Below are 19,132 nucleotides of genomic sequence, written 5' to 3' on the forward strand. Positions count from 1 at the left end.
GAAACCTCAACATGTCTCCTTAAACTTAATTCCTGTACTACTAACACCAAGCCATTTTTATGTGTATATGCAGGGTGGTGTGCGTGTACAGACCAGCGATCAACCTCTGAAGATGTGTACCTTGTTTCTTTTGACTTTGTTAATAGGACATAGTTCTCACCAGTGAGGCCCAGGCATTCCCTAAATCTCTACCCAACACCTCCATTCTTGGCTTTTGAAAACATGGGTTCATGGGGGCCAGACTGAGGTCCTTGTTTACCAGGCAGATTCTTTATGGACGAGCGGTCTCCCCAGCCCCCAGATCTTACCCTCCTAATCACTGAAGCAAAAGCACAATGAACATTATTTTTATTGAAGTGTAATATTCACAAATTGCAAAACAGCAAGAGCTGTGTACATTTTTAAGTCAGAACAGAAAGCTGAGACCAGAGAAAAGTTGCTGTGTTACACTGAAAATGTAAGCTTGTAAAAGTTTCCAATTAGAGCCTTTCATTCATAAAATACAGTGTGCTTTCTTGATTTTTGATTAGAACAAGTTTTTTCAAACCCTGCTGTAGTCTTGCTTGAGGTCTAAAACAGAGCAAAGCATTCTGAAGTTGTGCTCATAGGAAAGCACATTACAGTCGGCGGCTGGAGATGTGGGTCATTACGATGCTCAGATTTGACTCCGTCCAGGGCAGTACCCAGCCATGGTGCAACGCTAACTTGACAGTTTTGCTGGTGGGATTTGAGGGGTTTCTTGTAGTTGGCTATATATTTGGAGAATCAGACAATACATTTTCAGTTCTCAAACTTAGCATTCAAAAACATTGTCAAGAATCTCTATACTGAATCCTATAAGTCTTCCTGAAAAACTTAAACCAACAAACAAAAAAGAACAGAAGCACTTTGTACTCAAAGAAGCATACAGACACAAGGAATTTGTTTCATTTTAAAACCTGAATTAGTTTATCTTTAAAGGTATAGGCAATAGTTTAGGGCTTTCCCACCATCACAACGAAAGCACGCCTCTGTTGTTCCAGGGAAGACTGGGTATGCTGCCCTCCCTTCATGTATACAAGAAGCCAGACTGATTCCCTCAAAGTTCTCACTTGGCGTCAAGCACTGCCTTTTTCCACTACACAGGGTGAAATTATGCAGAATAGACAGTTTAGACACCGAAAACTACAAAATGAGCAGCTCCCAGGCCTCAAAGAGACTCCATCCATACTCATTAGTGTTTTTCTAGGTTCTACCATAAGCTGCTATAGGACTATATAGTTTCAGGGACTATGAGCATGTATCGAGTGTCCCTCCAATGCATCAGCCTTCATCTTTGGCTTTAAAAATACATTCCATCCATTCACAAAGTGTGCTGTACAGGATTGGAGAGCAACAATTTCTCTATGAGACCTTCCTGAAAGCAACCTTCCCATATTGCCATAAAGCAAGGCTGACTTAAGTCCTATATCTGCCATTGTCCATAATACCATTTATCTTTCAATTTAAAAATCCCTGTGTGTGTGATGTATGTGCCACAACACACACACATGGGGGCCTGACGACCCTTCGAGGGAGTTGGTTCTTTCACCATATCGGTCTTGGGCATTGAACTTTGGTCATCAGCTTTGGCTTGCACCTTTACCCACTGAGCCAACTTGCCAGCTGAATAATATGAGTTATATGAGTGAGGGCGGAAAAGCATAGTAAGATAAGCAATAGTTACTAAGGCCTACAGAGAACAGGCAGCCTTATACACTGACTTTTTGGAAGAGAGGGAAGAATTAAGATTTTTAAAAAAGGTCAAGAAAGTTTCCATGTGAAACAATTCTGAATAAAATATTTGGATGTATTTACATATAGAAGGAATGCTAAACATTCAACATTTTCAGATAATAATAAAACAAAACTATTTTTCAACCCTGGGAAGCAAGTGCTTTTTATGTACATGATAGCATTCTGTTAAAAGTTAAAAATGGAAAAGTTGGAGTAAACTATAAGCAGGCGAGACATGGAATAAATTCCCTTTGGTGAACATCATGTTTATCGACCATTAGGACTCGAGACTGGTGCTAAGGGACACACAGTTCAGTGCTTTGTGATATTGTTTAAAGTTTTAGATTCTACCTAAGTGGTCAAAGTGATATAGGCCTTTTCCAAGGGCTTCCACTGTAAGCTAAAGTCTGTAGCTATGTGCTCTTTCAGAAGGTGGTCCGTCAGAGTGCAGATGTATCTGATCTTGTGTGTAATGCCTGCAGCAGGGGTACCTGGGTGTAAATCTGTTCCATGCAGGCCAGGGTAAGAAGGGAGTGGTCTACTTTGAATCATTAGTAAAGTTGTTAAGAAACTGAACATATTATGTTAATAGAAGTCTACTGGGACCTGCCAGGATCTTCATGAAAACCGACATAAAGTAACAATAGGAAGGCGTGGCAAACAGCAACAAAGTCATAAAAGGACAAATTTTCAAGGGCAACCCTTAGCTGGGGACAGTGGCCCAGGCCTCTCATGCTAGCATTGCTTAAGCAGGGGGAAGGAGAGTTCAAGGTCATCCTCAGCTACCCATTGAGTTCTAGAGAGCTGTCTAAAACACAAACAAACAAACAAACAAACAAACAAAAAACCCCACACAACAAACAAAACCTCAACAACTCTCAAGCAGAAAGAGTTTGATTCAGTTTGGCCTATGCTTTGATTTATTGTGAATAAATTGATATTAGAAAGCAGTGCAAGGGCTGGGTGGTGGTGGCAGCACATGCCTTTAGTCCCTGCACTTAGGAGGCAGAGGCAGGTGAACCTTTGTGAGTTCCAGGACAGCCTGGTCTACAGAGTGAGTTCCAGGACAGCCAAGGCTACACAGAGAAACTCTGTCTCAAACCGAGAATCCTGATGTTCATGGAAGGGTTGGATTGCCCTGTTGATCTGCTAGTTTATCTGTGCACTATAAACAGTAGGCAAGCTAGACCGTCTGCATTTTCTGGGTGGTAAACATGAAACATATATTTTACCTAGGGTCCAGACTAACATAAAACATTTAACTCATACCCACGTGCTACGTGTTTGGATTATTTCCTATGGCTGGCAGGTAACGTGAAGAGTAGCTGCACAAGACCTCTAACACTGGAAGAAGCAACTAGTCACAATCACAAGCAGGGGCTCTACTCTTCAATACCACTGTCCTAGGCCTGTGTGCATTTATTTGTTAAGAGACAACAAAAAAGTGCATAGACTGAAATAGACTTAAGGTACATGACCAATTACAGGGTAAAGCCATAGAATTAATACAAGTTTAGACTAACCAAATGCAAACTAGAGGACAATAGCAAACCTAAACACTATGAGGAAGTACTCTGAAATAAGAAAGTGGAGATTGCCAACTAAAATGACAGACTAAAAACACTATGCAGACCCAAGTTCATTTTTGTTAGAAAATATATGTACACAGGAAAAGACCTAGAGGGATATTCATTAAGTGTCCCTGGTGGTCCTCTCTCAGTGGGGAGGCTAAATCTTGTTTTCTTATTCTCCTTTATCTATTTCTCAATGACCATAATGCACTTACATCCATTCTGTAATAATAAAAAAATTACTTTGAAGCCAGCACTTGTAGAGCATTGTGGATTTCCTCTTCTGCTAGGAAACTGATCATCCACAGTCTGTTCTCAAACAAGTGCAAGACTCAGGAGCCACTCACCACCTGGCAGCACACTCCCTAATAAACTACTGAAGCATTCAAGTGCTCATCTTACAAGATAACACTAAGTAGGGAGGGTGACGAGGGGAGGGTGGGAGAGGAGAAATCTGAGAATCCACAGTGAGCTGGAGCCTCAGGAGGACCTGAAGAAGAAGAAGCAAATAAAAATAAATAAATAAATAAGTAAAAGCCTGTGACAATTTAAGACTGTGCCTCCCTCGTGGATTGGAAGTTCCAGTTGCAATGCTGTGAGCCTTCCAACAGAGCCAACAGAGACCTCCAAGTCTGGGTCCGCCATAAGGCAGGTATCCGCCATCTCCATCAGACTCGGAGCGAGCAAGCTTAAGGAAGTGGGTCCAGCCCCGGCTTTAAAACCCTTTCAGCAGCAGCAGCAACAGCAGCAGTCAAAGATGATGAAGATAGTGAAACAGAAGTGTCTGCAGAAGCAGATGAGGATGAAGACTACTGGGAGGGGCATCAATATCAGCTGGACCAAACTCCTTCACTAAAGGAAGGTATGGCTTTCTGAGGACCAGAACCAGGGGGAGCAACATAGAAGATTGCATCCGGGAGATGAACACTGCCAACACAATCAGTGAAATGCTTTGAGATTGGTGTGTGTGTGGGCACAGTTTAGGGGGAACAGTTTCCTTTTGAAAAAAAAAAAATGGTGTGAGACTAGCTTTAGAGCCATCTCTCTCTCTTTTTTCTCTTTTTCTCTCATTTTTTCTTTTGTTTTGTTTTTTGAGATAGGGTTTCACTCCGTAGCCTTGGCTGTCCTGGACTCGCTTTGCACACCAGACTGGCCTTGAACTCACAGCAATCCGCCTGCCTCTGCCTCCCGAATGCTGGGATTAAAGGTGTGCACCACCACACCCAGCTTTGTTTTCTTTTTAAAGCTTGAGCAGTACATTAATAAATTACCGTTTGCAATTAGAGGTAATTCACGTTTTATATACAGATTTCAAGACATTTGCTAATTTTGTAGCTTTATGTGATTAGTTTCCAAAGGTTACAGATAATAAAGAAATCAGGAGTGAGATAAAAAACCAAAACAAAGGTAACATTAAGGTATAACAGAAATGTCACTGCGTAAGTGCAAAAGGCCAGTTGATCTTGGAAATATTCAATTAAGACAACACAAGCATGAGATAGATCTTGCTGTGCATCACTCACCCTCCAAATCAAGCCTTAACGACTAACATTTGCCCTGAGGGGGACAAAGAAAACCTACGGCCTGTTGTCGAAAGTGTGTAAGTTCAGAATTCGGGAGAGGTGCGCAGCCCCTGGCAGGTGTTCTATGCCTCAGGCGTGATGGGCGTGGCATTGGGCTCCATATCCTCCTGTGGAGGTGTTACTGTGGCTTCCAGCTCGGCCATCGCCTCTCGAACTTGGCTGCCCAAGACGGCATCATGGATACTGTGGAACAGCAGCTCCTTTAAGGCAGGATTCTCAAAAAAACGGTTGCGGGTGAGGTCATTCACAACTTGTGCTACACGAAGAAAAGAGAATTATTTCACATTCCAAGTTTTGATCTTAAACATCGAAACATTATTTTGTTAACTTAGAGACAGGTTCCCACGTAACCCAGGCTGGCCTTGAACTCTTGACTCACTTGCCTTCACCTGGTATCACATTACACACACACACACACACACACACACACACACACACACACACACACACACACACAAATATACAAGATGTTACCATGTATCCGTGGCTAGCCCGGAACTCATATGTAGTTCAGGCTGTCCTCAAATTTATAGATATCTGTCTGCTTCTGCCTCCCAACTGCTGCGACTAAAGGTGTGCAAATATTCAAATGCTATCTATGTAAATCTTACTCAAGTCTCTGTTTCTATCCTTTCACAGTTCTAGTTTCAGGAGATGTCTTTTATTTATCTTTTATTATATTCTCCCATGATTTCTCAATAACAATATAAACATACCAGGTGTGGTGGAGCATATCTTTAATCCCAGGATTTGGAAGGCAGAGGCAAGTTAATCTGTGAGTTGGAGGCCAGCTTGGTCTACAGAGTGAGTCCAGGATAGCTGGGCTAAACAGAGAAACCCTGTCTTCAAAAAGATTATATGTATATATAATGTATGTATGTGTGTGTGTGTGTGTGTGTGTGTGTGTGTGTGTGTGTGTGTGTGTGTGTGTGTGTATCCTGGTGCAGTGGTACACGCCTATAATCTTGTCCCTTGGAAGGCTGAGGCAAAGAGGATTACAAGTTTGAGGAGGAAGCCCGTTTCCAATAGAACACAAGTTCTTATTTTCCTTCTTTTCTTGCCCAAACTGCAGCACACACCATTCTCTCTCATTCTGAACTGTGGATACTTTTATCTTCATCTCTGCTTGTGGTTGAATCTAGGTCCTTCCGCATGCCAGGCAAATGCTGTGCCAGCTGAGCACACTCTCCAGACCTACTCACTTACATTTTCGCCTTTGCGTGACAGTCTATTATATAGCTGGATTCTCGTTTTATGCATCGGGTTCCACCACCACCCCTTTTGGAGATGTGTTCTTTACATACCCTTGGCCATCGTGGAACTCTCTTTGTAGACTCTCCTGGTCTCGAACTCACAGAGATCCACCTGCCCCTGCCTGCTGAGTGTTGGGATTAAAGACATGCACCACCATGCCTTACCTTTATTGAATTTCTTTTCTTTTGACACTTGGGATTTTTCTAGTGTGTGGTTTTGTAGATAATGATGTAATGGACAGGTGACATGTGTCATTTTGTATGTATGCAGTGATTTGCAGATTTGCTGAATTAAAAGTTGGTAACATTAGGCCTTTAATCCCAGCACTTGGGAGGCAGAGGTAGGCAGATTGCTGTGAGTTCCAGGCCAGCCTGGTCTACAAAGCGAGTCCAGGACAGCCAAGGCTACCCAGAGAAGCCCTGTCTTGAAAAAACAAAAACAAAAACAAAAGAAGAAGAAGAAGAAGAAGAAGAAGAAGAAGAAGAAGAAGAAGAAGAAGAAGAAGAAGAAGAAGACCAGGTAGCTTAATTTTACAACGAAGCTTAGTTGTTTAGGGGTTAAGATGTTTTTATGTCTAGATAGATATTTTAAGTTGATAATGACAAGATGTGATGGAGATTGATTTACATTCAGAATTTTAGACACACTAAGATAGGAAAGATGCTTTCTTCAAGGCTGTCAAATACAAATAGGCAGAACACTAAGAATGTAACTTTTATATAACTCCTGATTGTGTCATGGTTCTTCTTGCTAATAGGTAGTCTATTGTATATATGTGTAATAATATAAATTATATGCAAAAAATCAAAAATGTTTAATTAATAAAAAAAAAGTATATAACATTAAAAGCTATTGTTGGAGAGGAAGGATAGCAGGCTACCAAGAAGAGACTTGATACCCTATGAGCATATACAGGGGGAGGAGGTCCCCCTCAGGAACAGTCATAGGGGAGGGGAGTAGGGGGAAAATGGGAGGGAGGGAAGAATGGGAGGATACAAGGGATGCGATAACCATTGAGATGTAACAAGAATGAATTAATAAAAAATTTTTTAAAAAAGCTATTGTTGGTTTGTCGTTTCTGGGGCCTGCTCCATTTAACACATCCATCATTTTATCTGTGAGAGCCATTGTCTCCCAGGTGCCTTTGAAGTGTGCTGCTGCCACTTCTATTTTCACCAGCTTTACAGATGAGCAATAGCCTTTATGTGGATTTGTTTTTAAGCACCATCTTAACCAAAATATAACAAGAACCAAAAAGTGCTATTTCCACTGGATAGGAGCCCAGCAAGCGGAACCATTTATAGGATTATGACACGTGGGGTAGTTACTAAGCTAATAAACACTGACCAACTCCTGCCCTCCATGTCAAAAGACAGTCTCAATGCCTGCAACCAGCTGACTTCAAAACTGGGTTTACAGTGATTTTTCAGAATAATATTTTTTTTAATTTTATAAAAAGTTTAAATTATAGGAAAAAAGTCACAAGTGCAGTTAAATCTTTTTTTTTTTTTTTTTTTAATCTAGAATATTAAAAGTTTTCCCATCCAGGGCTGGAGAGGTGGCTGCTAAGTTAGCAGCATTTGTTGCTTTTGCAGAGGACCCAGCGTCAACACAGCCCCTTCTCCCTCACCTTCCCCTCGCCCTCCCCCTTGCCCTCCCCCTCCCCTTCCCCCTCCCCCTCCCCTTCCCCCTCCCTCCTTGTGGTTCTGATGCCCTCTGCAAGCACCAGGCAAGCGAATGGTACATGTATATACATGTAGGCAAAGCACTAATACAAATATGATGAATAAATCTAAAAGGAAAACAACCTTTCCCATCCCGAGGTATACTCACGGCTGCATCCTGCTAAATATACATATATACCAACGTCTCCATATTCCTTCACAATCTGCAATGATATTGAAACGGTGTTTAATTTTTCTTGACCCTATGCCACATGCAAGTCATTTTCTACCAATATGTGTTTAAAGAGAAGAGACACTCAAATTCATTTTCTCGTGCTAAATGTAAGCAATTATACGCCTCTAAGCTAATATGCTAAAAGCAATATTGAACTTATTTGGTTTCCACACCGACAATGACAACTGAGAGTATCAGCACATTATTAAATTTTATTTTGGCGTAATAAAGATATTATAATAATGATTTTTAAATAAATATAATAGAGGTAGATGCTAGGGCATGGGCAGATAATGTGACACCTGGGACATGCTTTGCAATAAGAGAAAGCAGGGCTGGGAACTCGTGACGTCAACCGTTGGAGCGCTGCTTCATGATGGCCGTTATATTACAGGTCCATATGAAAACCATGCCCATAGCCAAACATCTCAGCAGTGACGACGACGAAGTAAGAATTGACAAGACACGGTAGTCCCTGCCCCCAGGAGACTGTGCGGATGCTGGCTATGCAGAACCGAAGGACCTGTCCCAGCGGGTACTTACCCCAGCCAGGGTTTTCACTCCAACAGAATCGATAAAGTTGACTTGTGTAAAGTCTAGAATGACCGTGTGGACATTTTCCCCCTGGGGCATAAATCTCTGCAGCTCCTCGGGAATTGTTGTTTTGATGACTATTGGGGGAAATTTTACTTCATCATCCTCCTCTTCAGGCTTTGTAGCGTTTTCTCCGTCTACTTCCGCATCCTGCGTCCAAAATGAGACCATGAATTTTCTTTCTTTCTTTTTTAAAAAATTAACTTTGTTTTGTTTTGTTTTGTTTTGTTTTGGAGACAGGGGTTCTCTGTGTAGCCTTGGCTGTCCTGGACTCACTTTGTAGAACAGGCTGGCTTCGAACTCACAGCGATCCACCTGCCTTTGCCCTCTGAGTGCTGGGATTAAAGGCGTGCGCTGTGTATGAGTGATTTGGCTGCATGTATGTCTGTGTATCATGTGCATGTAGTACCCATGATGGGCATAAGAAGGAATCAGGGGGCTGGATGATAGATGGCTTAGAGGTTAGTAGCACTGGCTGCTCTTCCAGAGGTCATGAGTTCAATTCCCAGCAAACTCATGGTGGCTCACAACCATCTATAATGTGATCTGATGCCCTCTTCTGGCCTGCAGGTATACATGCAGGCAGAGCACTGTACACATAACAATAAATAAATAAATAAATAAATAAATAAATAAATAAATAAATAAATAACAAAACAAAAAGACAGAATCAGATTCCCTAGGACTGGAGTTACAGATAATTGTGAGCCACCTTGTGAGCGCTGGAGTCAAACCCAGGTCCTCTGGAATTCCAGGCATGAATTTTCTAAGCAACTCACTTTTTTTTCCCCATGAGAAAGATTTATAATGGAAAATAAGCCCATGTGTTCTGACAAAACAATATTTAGATTTAGCTAAGTTTCTTTAGGCATCCACATTCCCTTTTATTTTAGTCCAGGGCACTTTATGCTTCCTAGTCACTGTCCCTACTTTTCTTTCAATGTAGAAAATTGCTATTAACTTCAGCACAGCATGACAGGCCACAAGTTACAAGAAGTCTAAAGAGCAAAAACTAGCCTTTGAGTTTTTAATTATTAGCTGAATAACAAAGTAGAGTGGCCAGATTTATTAAGGCATTATGTGGTTTTAACTTTTTGAAAACAACACTTTCACTACTTATTTCATAAGCATGCTTATAACTGACTTTATCACATTCTTGTCTATTTTTATTTTTTATTTTTTTGAGACAGGATGTCATGTACCTCAGGCTGGCCTCAAACTCTCCATACAACTACGATGGGCCTTGGACTCCTACCTCTGCCTGGTGCCATGTATTACCACACTCAACTTTGTTACATATTTACACTATACAAAGGAAACCTAGATCCTCCCCCACATTTGCAGCTTCATGCTGTGTTTAGATTTTAGCATGGCTAAAGACAGACCGACATGCAGACCAAGAGAAAAATAACCACAAGATGGTTTACCACTTTGACAGCAGTTGCATTGGCCATGTTGGCGTTTCCAACTTCCTTCTGGTACTTCCTCATGGCCTTCCTTCTTGCTCCCATTATGAGTGCTGGGTTCACGCCAGTCTTCCCAAAGACAAAGTGTGCAAGGTAATTTCATAGCTCCCAAGGACCCAGAGAATGCCACTGAATCTCTGACTCTACCCGGCCAACCTCTCTCTGTGCCACCGCAACCCTTGCTCCACCCTTCCCTCAGATGCCTTGAACTGAGTTAAGTCCTGAGAGACCATTAGTTGTTTTTCTTTGGTCTGAGTCTTTATCCAAGACTAGCAGACACTAGAGAACTGGGGGTGTGTTGGGGCGCATACTGTACAGTGGTATTTATTAAACTTAGAATGCTTAGATTCTTATGGGGGTGCAGTGGCGAATGCCGATAATCCCAGCACTCTGGGAGGCAGAAGCAGGTGGATTGCTCTGAGTTTGAGGGCAGCCTGGTCTCTTTTTGGTTTTTTGAGACAGGGTTTCTCTGTGTAGTCCTGGCTGTCCTGGACTTGCTTTGTAGACCAGGCTGGCCTCGAACTCACAGAGACCTGCCTGCCTCTGCCTCCCGAGTTCTGGGATTAAAGGCGTGTACCACCAGGCCCAGCTGGAATCAACTTTTAATTTCTAATTTAAAAATTAAAAATTTGTTTTTATTTTTATTTATTACTCTTAAGGAATAAACAAAAGGTGGCTCACCTTTCTTTTTAATGCGTTGCTATACAAGTCACTATTTGCATAGTAAATTGGAGCATTTATTTGGAATATTTTTATTCCAGGAATTTCTCTCACCTGAGGAGTAAAACAGTGATTGTAACACCTGGGTATATTTCAGAATCAAAGCTGCAGTCAGCTCCCTCTTCCAACACGAAAATGAACACAGAGGTTGTGAAGGGCCCTCTTACCACGGTCAGATAAAGTTATGTCACTCTGGGAGGAAGTGTAGTACAAAGGAAAGGTTCGATTCCTAAGAGACTCTTGCCCAGGCTAGTCCTCAGCTCTCGGGCCAAAGTATCCCCTCCCACCTCTATCTCACAAGGAGCAGGGACCTCAGAGCAACCGCCATACCTCACTTGAAAGCTGAGAAGACACTCAATTTGGCCAGGTGGTGGTGGTGCATGCCTTTACTCCCAGCACTTGGGAGGAGGCAGAAGCAGGTGGATCTCTGTGAGTTCAAGGCCAGCCTGGATAATAGAGCAAGTTCCAGGACAGCCAGAGCTGTTACACAGAGAAACCCTGTCTTGAAAAACCAAACGAAACCAAACAAAAACCACAAACCACAAACCAAAACCAAACCATACATCTTCCTACTTATATAAGACAGAATTTGCTTTGCTTCTCTTATTGTATTTATTTATTTATTTTTTGGTTTTTCAAGACAGGTTTCTCTTGCTTTGTAGACCAGGCTGGCCTCAAATTCACAGGGTTTTTTATTTTTTTAAACCAGTAAACACAAGGAAGGTCTGGGGGGAAAAAAAAAAACACCCAAAGGAGAAAAGAAAGTGGACAGAAAGGTGAGGCTGCTGCCACCCTGTCCCTCATCCCCGGGGACCACAGACAGAGGAAGTGAATGAGGACTTGCTGGGTTTGACCCACAACTTAACTCAATGAAGCCAAGTGGACATTTTCTTGTGAAGCCTCAGGGAACCCAAAGTGGCCATTTTGATTTTTGATAATTTAATAGAAAAATTACCTATGCTAACACCAGGTTCATTTCCCAATATTTTATAGTGGATCTGAGGGTTTTTTTTCCCCAAGCAGAAAACACACAAAATAGTTTTCAAAGATTTTATAAAGTCTTTGAGAACCTATAGAAGACAACACCATTCGAAATTAAGACACTTTGAAGCTATAATTTTAACTACTAAGGATGAATCAGGAGAATGCCACAGTACCACTACCAAGATTTTAACATGGTTAAAAGTGGTATTTCTCCCCTGGCTTAAACTCATCAAAAGAAAAACGTGCACATACAAACCACCCTCTCAGCCTCAGTGCTTTTTCAATGTGTACTCCATACACATGCACCCGTTCTCATTAAAGATGGACATTAGGGAGTAGGGTAGCTAATATGCAGCATAGAATACAAGACTGAGTGCAGACAGTGGATGAGAGCTCGGATCTTTGCGCATCGATCATTAGTTCTCTGTTTCCTTCTCACCTTCCCCATAGGTAGAAACATTACTCACAGGCTTATAATCATTTAGGATATTAGGAAAAGGTCCTACCTCCTCATATGCATCTATGTCGATGTACACGTCGGTATCGGGGAGCTGCCCCAGGACTTTGTAGCTCGGACTGTAGAAAGGAGGAAGAACCAGATCAAAAAGAGTGAGGAAAGGGCTATCCTGGCCCCCTGGGGGTGCTTAGACGCCCTTTCTGTGCAGGTCTAGGACCTAAGGATTCCAGCAGAGGGCAGCCCTGATTACTGTGAAGTGGATGCCAGGAGCAAGGAGGTCTCATTCCAAAATACCCATGGGGTTTTACCTGCTTATTACCACAGCCTGCCACACCTACCCCTAAGGCAGCACGTGCAGCTATGTTTTAATTTTATGAAGATGATAAAATTTGGTTTATGAACCAGCCTCGAAAGCCAGCAGGTGGTGGCGCATCCTGTTTAATTTCATCCCTCAGGAGGCAGAGGCAGGTGGATCACTGAGTTTGAAGCCAGCCTGGTCTACAGAGTGAGTTCCAGGGCTACACAGAGCAATCCTGTCTCAGACAAAACAACCTCCTCCCTCCCCAAAGAACCAGCCACTAACCTCTAGATCCATGAAAAACCACATTTAAGTCACTTCCTCACTGCATGCTATGACCCAGTCACCCTAGGACTAAGTTTCTGCATGTGTGGAATTGGAGATTGCCAACAGTCATTGGATATAAGAATGGAATGACACAGCGTCAGAGCCCAGGTCAGCATGTGGGACCAAAGAGAATTGCTAAAACATGATTGGCTCAGAAGAGGACAAACAAGCCAGTGTATCCCTGTGCAAGGCCGGCAGGAACGAGGACACAGCAGAGCACCTGACAACACCATATGAATTAATTATCTTGATTCCCCCCCCCCCCCCACTTTTCAGGCATTGGGACTTGAATCCAAGGCCTTGAACATGCCCGGCATGAGTCCTACCGTGAGGATCTTCCAGCCCCAATAGAGCATTATTTAGCTCTATTCCCACAATTCTATGCATGAAGTCACATTGTCATTTCAGCTGGGACACCCTCACCGTTTCAGCAGGGCACTCACCTCTGTGTTCTGTAAATCACAGTCATCAGCGCGATGATCACGGCGGTAATCAGTCCGTAGTCCAACCCCAGGAACAGGGAGGACACGAAGGTGGTGAGCCAGATGGTCTAAAGGAAGGTCGAAAAGCTTCTAGAGAACCTATCAATAATTCCGTAAGAGACACACACGCACGGACGCACATGCACACGTACACAGGTGCACCCATATATGCATGCACACACATATGCAAAAGCACACTCATGTGCAAAAGCACACACACACACTCACTCCTGCATGCGCGCGTGCACACACACACACACACCTTGCCTGTTTTTCATTTGCACCACTGGTGGCTGTTGCAGTGGACTGTAGATGGCAGTCACCTTCACTTACCAGCTCTATTTTGCTGGTCCTCCAGAAGAAGGGCAGGTCTGAGAACTGCATGAACATTCCTTTTAGGTTGACGATCACAATGGCGGAGAGCACAGCCTGCAACACAGCACCCATCCTGCCTCTTCAGTCGCAGCCACAGGGCCCCCTTTGCTGCCTCCTCACCATCTTCCTCCTGCCTTTCCCACCCCTTGGCCCCACCTATTCCTTATGGGGCACTCAGGGGACCTCTGAAGGCATGGACACTGAGACTCCCAGCATTTGGTTATTTGAAGTTGGCCTTGGAAAACCAGGTGTATGTCCTAACAGGAAATCTTGCTGGCAGCTAAAAGGTCCAGAAGAAAATCTGTGACTCTAGGAATTATTTTTCATGTATGCTCTTTCTCCTGATGACTTCATCTTTTTTCTGATTTCTCATAGATTAAATACAACCAGCAAATAAATGTCTTGTTGTAGGTCATCTCAGGATTTTAATGAAAATGTGAAGCCATGGAAAGTTAGAGGTGGAAGTATCTTGGGGTTCAGCCAGCCCCAACATTACTTGGCTGATAAGGACACTGAGAGCAAGGAGCCCAAGGGTATGCAGCTGTCGGTAAGTTATGGAGCAGGATCTAGACCTAGCCACGGCCCTGCTCCCTACCAGGGGGAAACCCTTCAAGACAGCCACAAGAGTGCAAACAAGCAGAGTAGTGTGAAAGGCCTCCCATCAAGCCTGCAGTACACACCTGGGGTAATGACTCGAACAGGAATCCAGTGGCCAAAATGACCAGCAGAATCATTAACGAGGCCAGGCAACCTGCGAGCTGGGTGAGAGAAGACACACGGAAAGGGCTTTTAGACCAGAGCGAAGAGCAGGCACAGGTGCACCTTAGTTTTGCCATTTTTTTGCTGTGGGAAAATCAAGACTGTATTGGTTGATAGAAGTCTTCCAGACTATTACATAAACTTCCAACTCCATCTTACTACCTCTAACCTCTCTCCTCGACAGCGTGTTCCTCTTACAGATTTTAAGCAGCTACGGAACTGCTTAAACATCCTGATCAAATGCTCTTCTCAGAGACAAAGAAAGACATTAGATGCCAATCTGAGCCCTAGGAACAGAAGAGCTCAGTCTAGCATTTGCTGTCCAATATGGTGACCACCCATTCCATGTCATGATTTCAGTTCTTTAAAGATTTATATTAAAGGTCTTGGTTGCATAGCCACATTTTAGACATTCAAGAGCCGCATGTTAGCCGGGCAGTGATGGCGCATGCCTCTAATCCCAACACTTGGGAGGCAGAGGCGGGTGGATCTCTGTGAGTTCGAGGCCAGCCTGGTCTACAAAAGGGAGTCCAGGAAAGCCAGGGCTGTTACACAGAGAAACCTTGTCTCCAAAAACCTAAAAAATAAAAATAAAAAATAAAAAAATAAAAATAAAAAAGAGCCACATGTGGCTAATGGCAGCCATGTTGGATGGTGCAAGAGTCAACATTTCTATCATTGTATGACTGTTCCGTTGGATAGAGCTAGCTTTGTGGCTGTGCTCTGTTTCAGGCTGGCAGAAAAAGCCCATGTCTGAATATTAAGGTTAACTGTAGCAAGTAGAGTGTCATATAACTTCCAATGTAACTGGAGAATGTACCTCTTTCCTACAGACTGCATTTTTTTTTGTGATTTGCTGCAACCAATCGTGCTTTTCTCTGATTTGCTACACAGCTGACGGGACCGTGGGTCAGCAGGCAGAGTAGCTCTGTTTGGATTCAGAGCTGAACCAAGAGACTAACATATAGTCACTACCCAAATCACTGGTTCCTAGAGGCCTGCTGCGTACGCACCTGTGTCTTCCCTCCAGTTCCCTCCTGAACAAGGCTTCGGGACAAGGAACAAGAAATTGAGAAGGTCTGGAAGAGAGATCCGATGGAGTTGCATATCCCCAAGGCGATGAGCTCCTTTTTTATGTGAGAACAAAGCACAGGAGACAGATAGGTCACTCTTTGGGAAGAACGCAGACGTGCACTGGATGCGCACCTTGAGCAGAGCAGGCTGTCCCTTCCCTCACTTTGCAAATACTACCCTTCTTTACTGACTTAAAGGTCAGCGTTGGGGCTTATTGTGCAGTGGTTTGGAATTTTATTGTGTTGGAGACAAATGCTTTGGTTGCTACCCGTTCCATGTTTCCCAAACCCACTTTCTATACAAAACCACTTAAAAATAAGTGCATAAGGCCTAGAGAGAGATGGCTCAGAGGATAAGAGCACTGTCTGCTCTTCCAAAGGTCCCAGGTTCAGGTCCCAGCAACCACATGGTGGCTCACTACCATCTGTAATAAGACCCACTGCCTTCTTGTGGCGGGCAGGTGCACATGCGGGCAGAATACTATATAGATAGTAAATAAATCTTTTTAAAAAGTGCATAAAACTGAGAAAATACTTTTCAAAAGAGAAAGTTCTGGATGCATGACTACTGGCATCTTTTAGATGTCTGGCCAGTTGCTCAAGAGGAAGTGAAGACCAGTGCATCCTTGGGACCTGCAATTCCTGCTCTTAGGACTGATTGGTTTTATATGAATGTGGAGCATCTGGTTCCTTTAGACATATACAGGTACGTGGGTCCATGTCTGGAATCCCAGCACTCTGAAGGCCGAGGAAAGATTATCACAAGTTTGAGGCCAACCTGAATTACATGCTTACAAAGTGGGTTTCAGGCTAGCCACAGAGTGAGACGCTGACTCTAACGAAACCAGCATCCCATCGTGTAAAGAATATGATGTCAAAAAGTATCTACTAGCCAGGTACAGTGGTATGTGTCTTTAATCCCAGCACCTGGGAGGAAGAGGCAGGCAGATCTCTGTGAGTTTGAGGCCAGCCTGGTCTACAGAGTGAGGCCCAAGACAGCCAGAGCCATAGAGTGAGACTGTCTCTAACAAGCAAACACAAAAATAGGAGTATTTACTTGACCTTTTTAAGAAGGAAAGGTTTCTCATTCTACACTAAGTGTTTGCTATTTTGTAATATATGAAAAGAATCTGCCATAGAAAGTGAAAAAAAAAAGTAGGGAGCTAAAATAGACAATACAACAAGACTACAGATCATGGTGTTTGGCTTGGATGCCTACCTGCAGCCATGTTATCAAAGAAGACAGGAAAGAAAATACAAAAATTCCAAGCACTCAGAAAGCCATAGCAGGAGCATTGCTGTGAGTTTGAGGCCAGCACATTGCTGTGCCAAGTAAATGCATGTTTCAAATATATCCCATATATCCACCATTAGAGTAAAAGCTTTTCTACCAAGCTAGTCCCTTTGCTGCCTCCAGCAGAGCTTGGTGCATGCATCCCAGTGACACACCCACGGGAGGCCGATGATTCTCACCTGATTGCCGTCAACCTGGTAGCCATGCTTATTCGCCAAGGTTTTGGCCATGGAGATGGTCACTGAAAACCCGACGATGGCTATGGCGATGGCATCCACATACACAAGGTGGAAGAGGCTGGTGTCCGGGTTGGCGGGAGGGAGTAGCCTGAAAAGGCAAGGTGACATTAATGCAAGTGCTGAGTGGGACCGTTGCAGAGAAGCTCACAGAATGGAGCAGAACAGGTGACAGTGGCATTGCCTGCAAATGAGGTGACCGGTGCTCAGGTACAAGAAGGGCCTCCTGCTGCCCATGTTCTTTCCTGGTCCATGATGTGGAGTGGCTTTCTGTGGGAAGAGTTATCTATGTAGAGCAGGGGCCCAGCTAGTTACAGCAGAGTAACCTCATACCTGATGGCAGGTGTAAGACTTAAACTAGGAAGAAGAGGGGCAGGTGGAATACCCAGATGCCAGACAGCTGAACCAGGCTTGGGCAAGAGAGCGTTTTGGACAGGCGTTACTTCCTCCCTTTGCTCTTCCCATGTCATTGTCCCCTCAGCTGAGTTCCAGCATGGAAAGGAAAGAGAAGATCCCCCTTCTCCTCCTCCACCTCCTCCTCCTCCTCTTCCTTGTGTCTCACATGGAAACTGAAGGGGCCCAAAGTATGACTTCTGGAGCCATGCGAAGGTGAACCCAGCTTTTTTGCAATAATGTAGTTTGGAACACCTGCCCTAAAGCAACATGGTAGGGAGTCCCCACGGTGTCATAAGGGAAGTGACAGCGAGGAGTCTCAGAGGCATCTTGCTTAGTTCAAGGCATTGGGCTAAATAATTGTAGCATTCATTTAATTTCTTTTTTTTGTTGTTGTTGTTTTTTTTGTTTTTTGTTTTTCGAGACAGGGTTTCTCTGTGTAGCCTTGGCCATCCTGGACTCACTTTGTAGACCAGGCTGGTCTCGAACTCACAGCGATCCGCCTGCCTCTGTCTCCCGAGTGCTGGGATTAAAGGCGTGCGCCACCATGCCCGGCCTCATTTAATTTCTATATAGGACAATTTCACGTTCTTGTGTGCAACGTCCTCAGTGCTGAGTTCTACACTTACTTAACTATTTCTCATAGACTGTGAGGGAAGCATCATCACAGCCCTGACTGGACAGATGAGGAAATGGAGCCCAACTAGCTCTTCCATTAAAAACAACAAAAAAACATGAATAACTTGCATTCTTACGCCAATGTTTCCACACTGCATCATAGTACACGGATAGTGGGGCATTTCAAATCCCGGGCAATAAGTCTAGGATATATGTCACATCAACCCTCTATCTTCTTACCTTCCAATAGGCCTTTACCTCAAATTATAGGATAAAAAAAAAAAGATACTTTCAAGTGTGATGTCATTATTCCCAAGACAGAACAGAAACACAAACCCAGGAGTCTGACCACAAACATGACAGGCTGGCAGCTGGCTTAGGCCTAACATATAGGACACCAGAATGGGGGATGCTTTGAGATTACTTCAAGAAAGTGACCCTAGGATCTTTACCGGTCAACTGCCACCTTCTGGTCCCTGCAGGGTCTACTTACTTCTGAGGGCATATCGATGAGCACTGCAGCTAGCTTCAGACACAGCTGCCAGCCACTCCTCTCATGCTTTTCCATCTGGATGCGTCTGTCTACTGAATCTAGGCTGGGCCTTCAGATTGAAGGAACCAGCCCCCTTAAGGACACCCATTAAGGCCAAAGTCTGGGAAAATGTAAAAGTCGGCTTACTCAGTCCTCCCTTAAAGATGCCCATTAAGGCCAAAGCATGTAAATTTCTAGAGGGTCCAGCTTGAACCAAGGACAGACAGATATCAGATCACTGTATGTGTGAGGCAGGGACAGGAAAAACCTTAAAGAGTCCAACTTGACTCAAGGTCTCAGTCTGTGCTCAGGGTCCAGCTGGACTCAAGGACAACCATCTGTGTTTAAAATTCCACTACCCCTCCCTGTGACTGCTTCAACCAATCTTTCCCATAGGTTAACTTGCCCCTCCACCCATTATCCAACCACCAAACGCCAAGACTTGTAACTCCCTGCTTGCAG

General features: G+C 43.7%; 1 protein-coding gene across 1 annotated transcript in view; it reads right to left on the reverse strand.

Moving 5' to 3' along the window:
* Positions 1 to 4,971: 4,971 nt before the first annotated feature.
* Slc26a5 (solute carrier family 26 member 5) overlaps positions 4,972 to 19,132 on the reverse strand; it is a 29,762-nt gene continuing 15,601 nt past the window's right edge. The window contains exons 8-18 of the mRNA XM_051152117.1: positions 17,071 to 17,218; positions 15,538 to 15,651; positions 14,446 to 14,523; positions 13,724 to 13,819; positions 13,352 to 13,458; positions 12,333 to 12,402; positions 10,804 to 10,896; positions 10,084 to 10,191; positions 8,606 to 8,806; positions 7,997 to 8,051; positions 4,972 to 5,165 (exon numbers count right to left, since the gene is read on the reverse strand). Coding sequence (XP_051008074.1) covers positions 4,972 to 5,165; positions 7,997 to 8,051; positions 8,606 to 8,806; positions 10,084 to 10,191; positions 10,804 to 10,896; positions 12,333 to 12,402; positions 13,352 to 13,458; positions 13,724 to 13,819; positions 14,446 to 14,523; positions 15,538 to 15,651; positions 17,071 to 17,218 — 1,264 coding nt within the window. The remainder of the gene's footprint in view (positions 5,166 to 7,996; positions 8,052 to 8,605; positions 8,807 to 10,083; positions 10,192 to 10,803; positions 10,897 to 12,332; positions 12,403 to 13,351; positions 13,459 to 13,723; positions 13,820 to 14,445; positions 14,524 to 15,537; positions 15,652 to 17,070; positions 17,219 to 19,132) is intronic.

The sequence above is a fragment of the Acomys russatus genome, chromosome 10, assembly GCF_903995435.1.
Source record: "Acomys russatus chromosome 10, mAcoRus1.1, whole genome shotgun sequence".
NCBI lineage: Eukaryota > Metazoa > Chordata > Mammalia > Rodentia > Muridae > Acomys > Acomys russatus.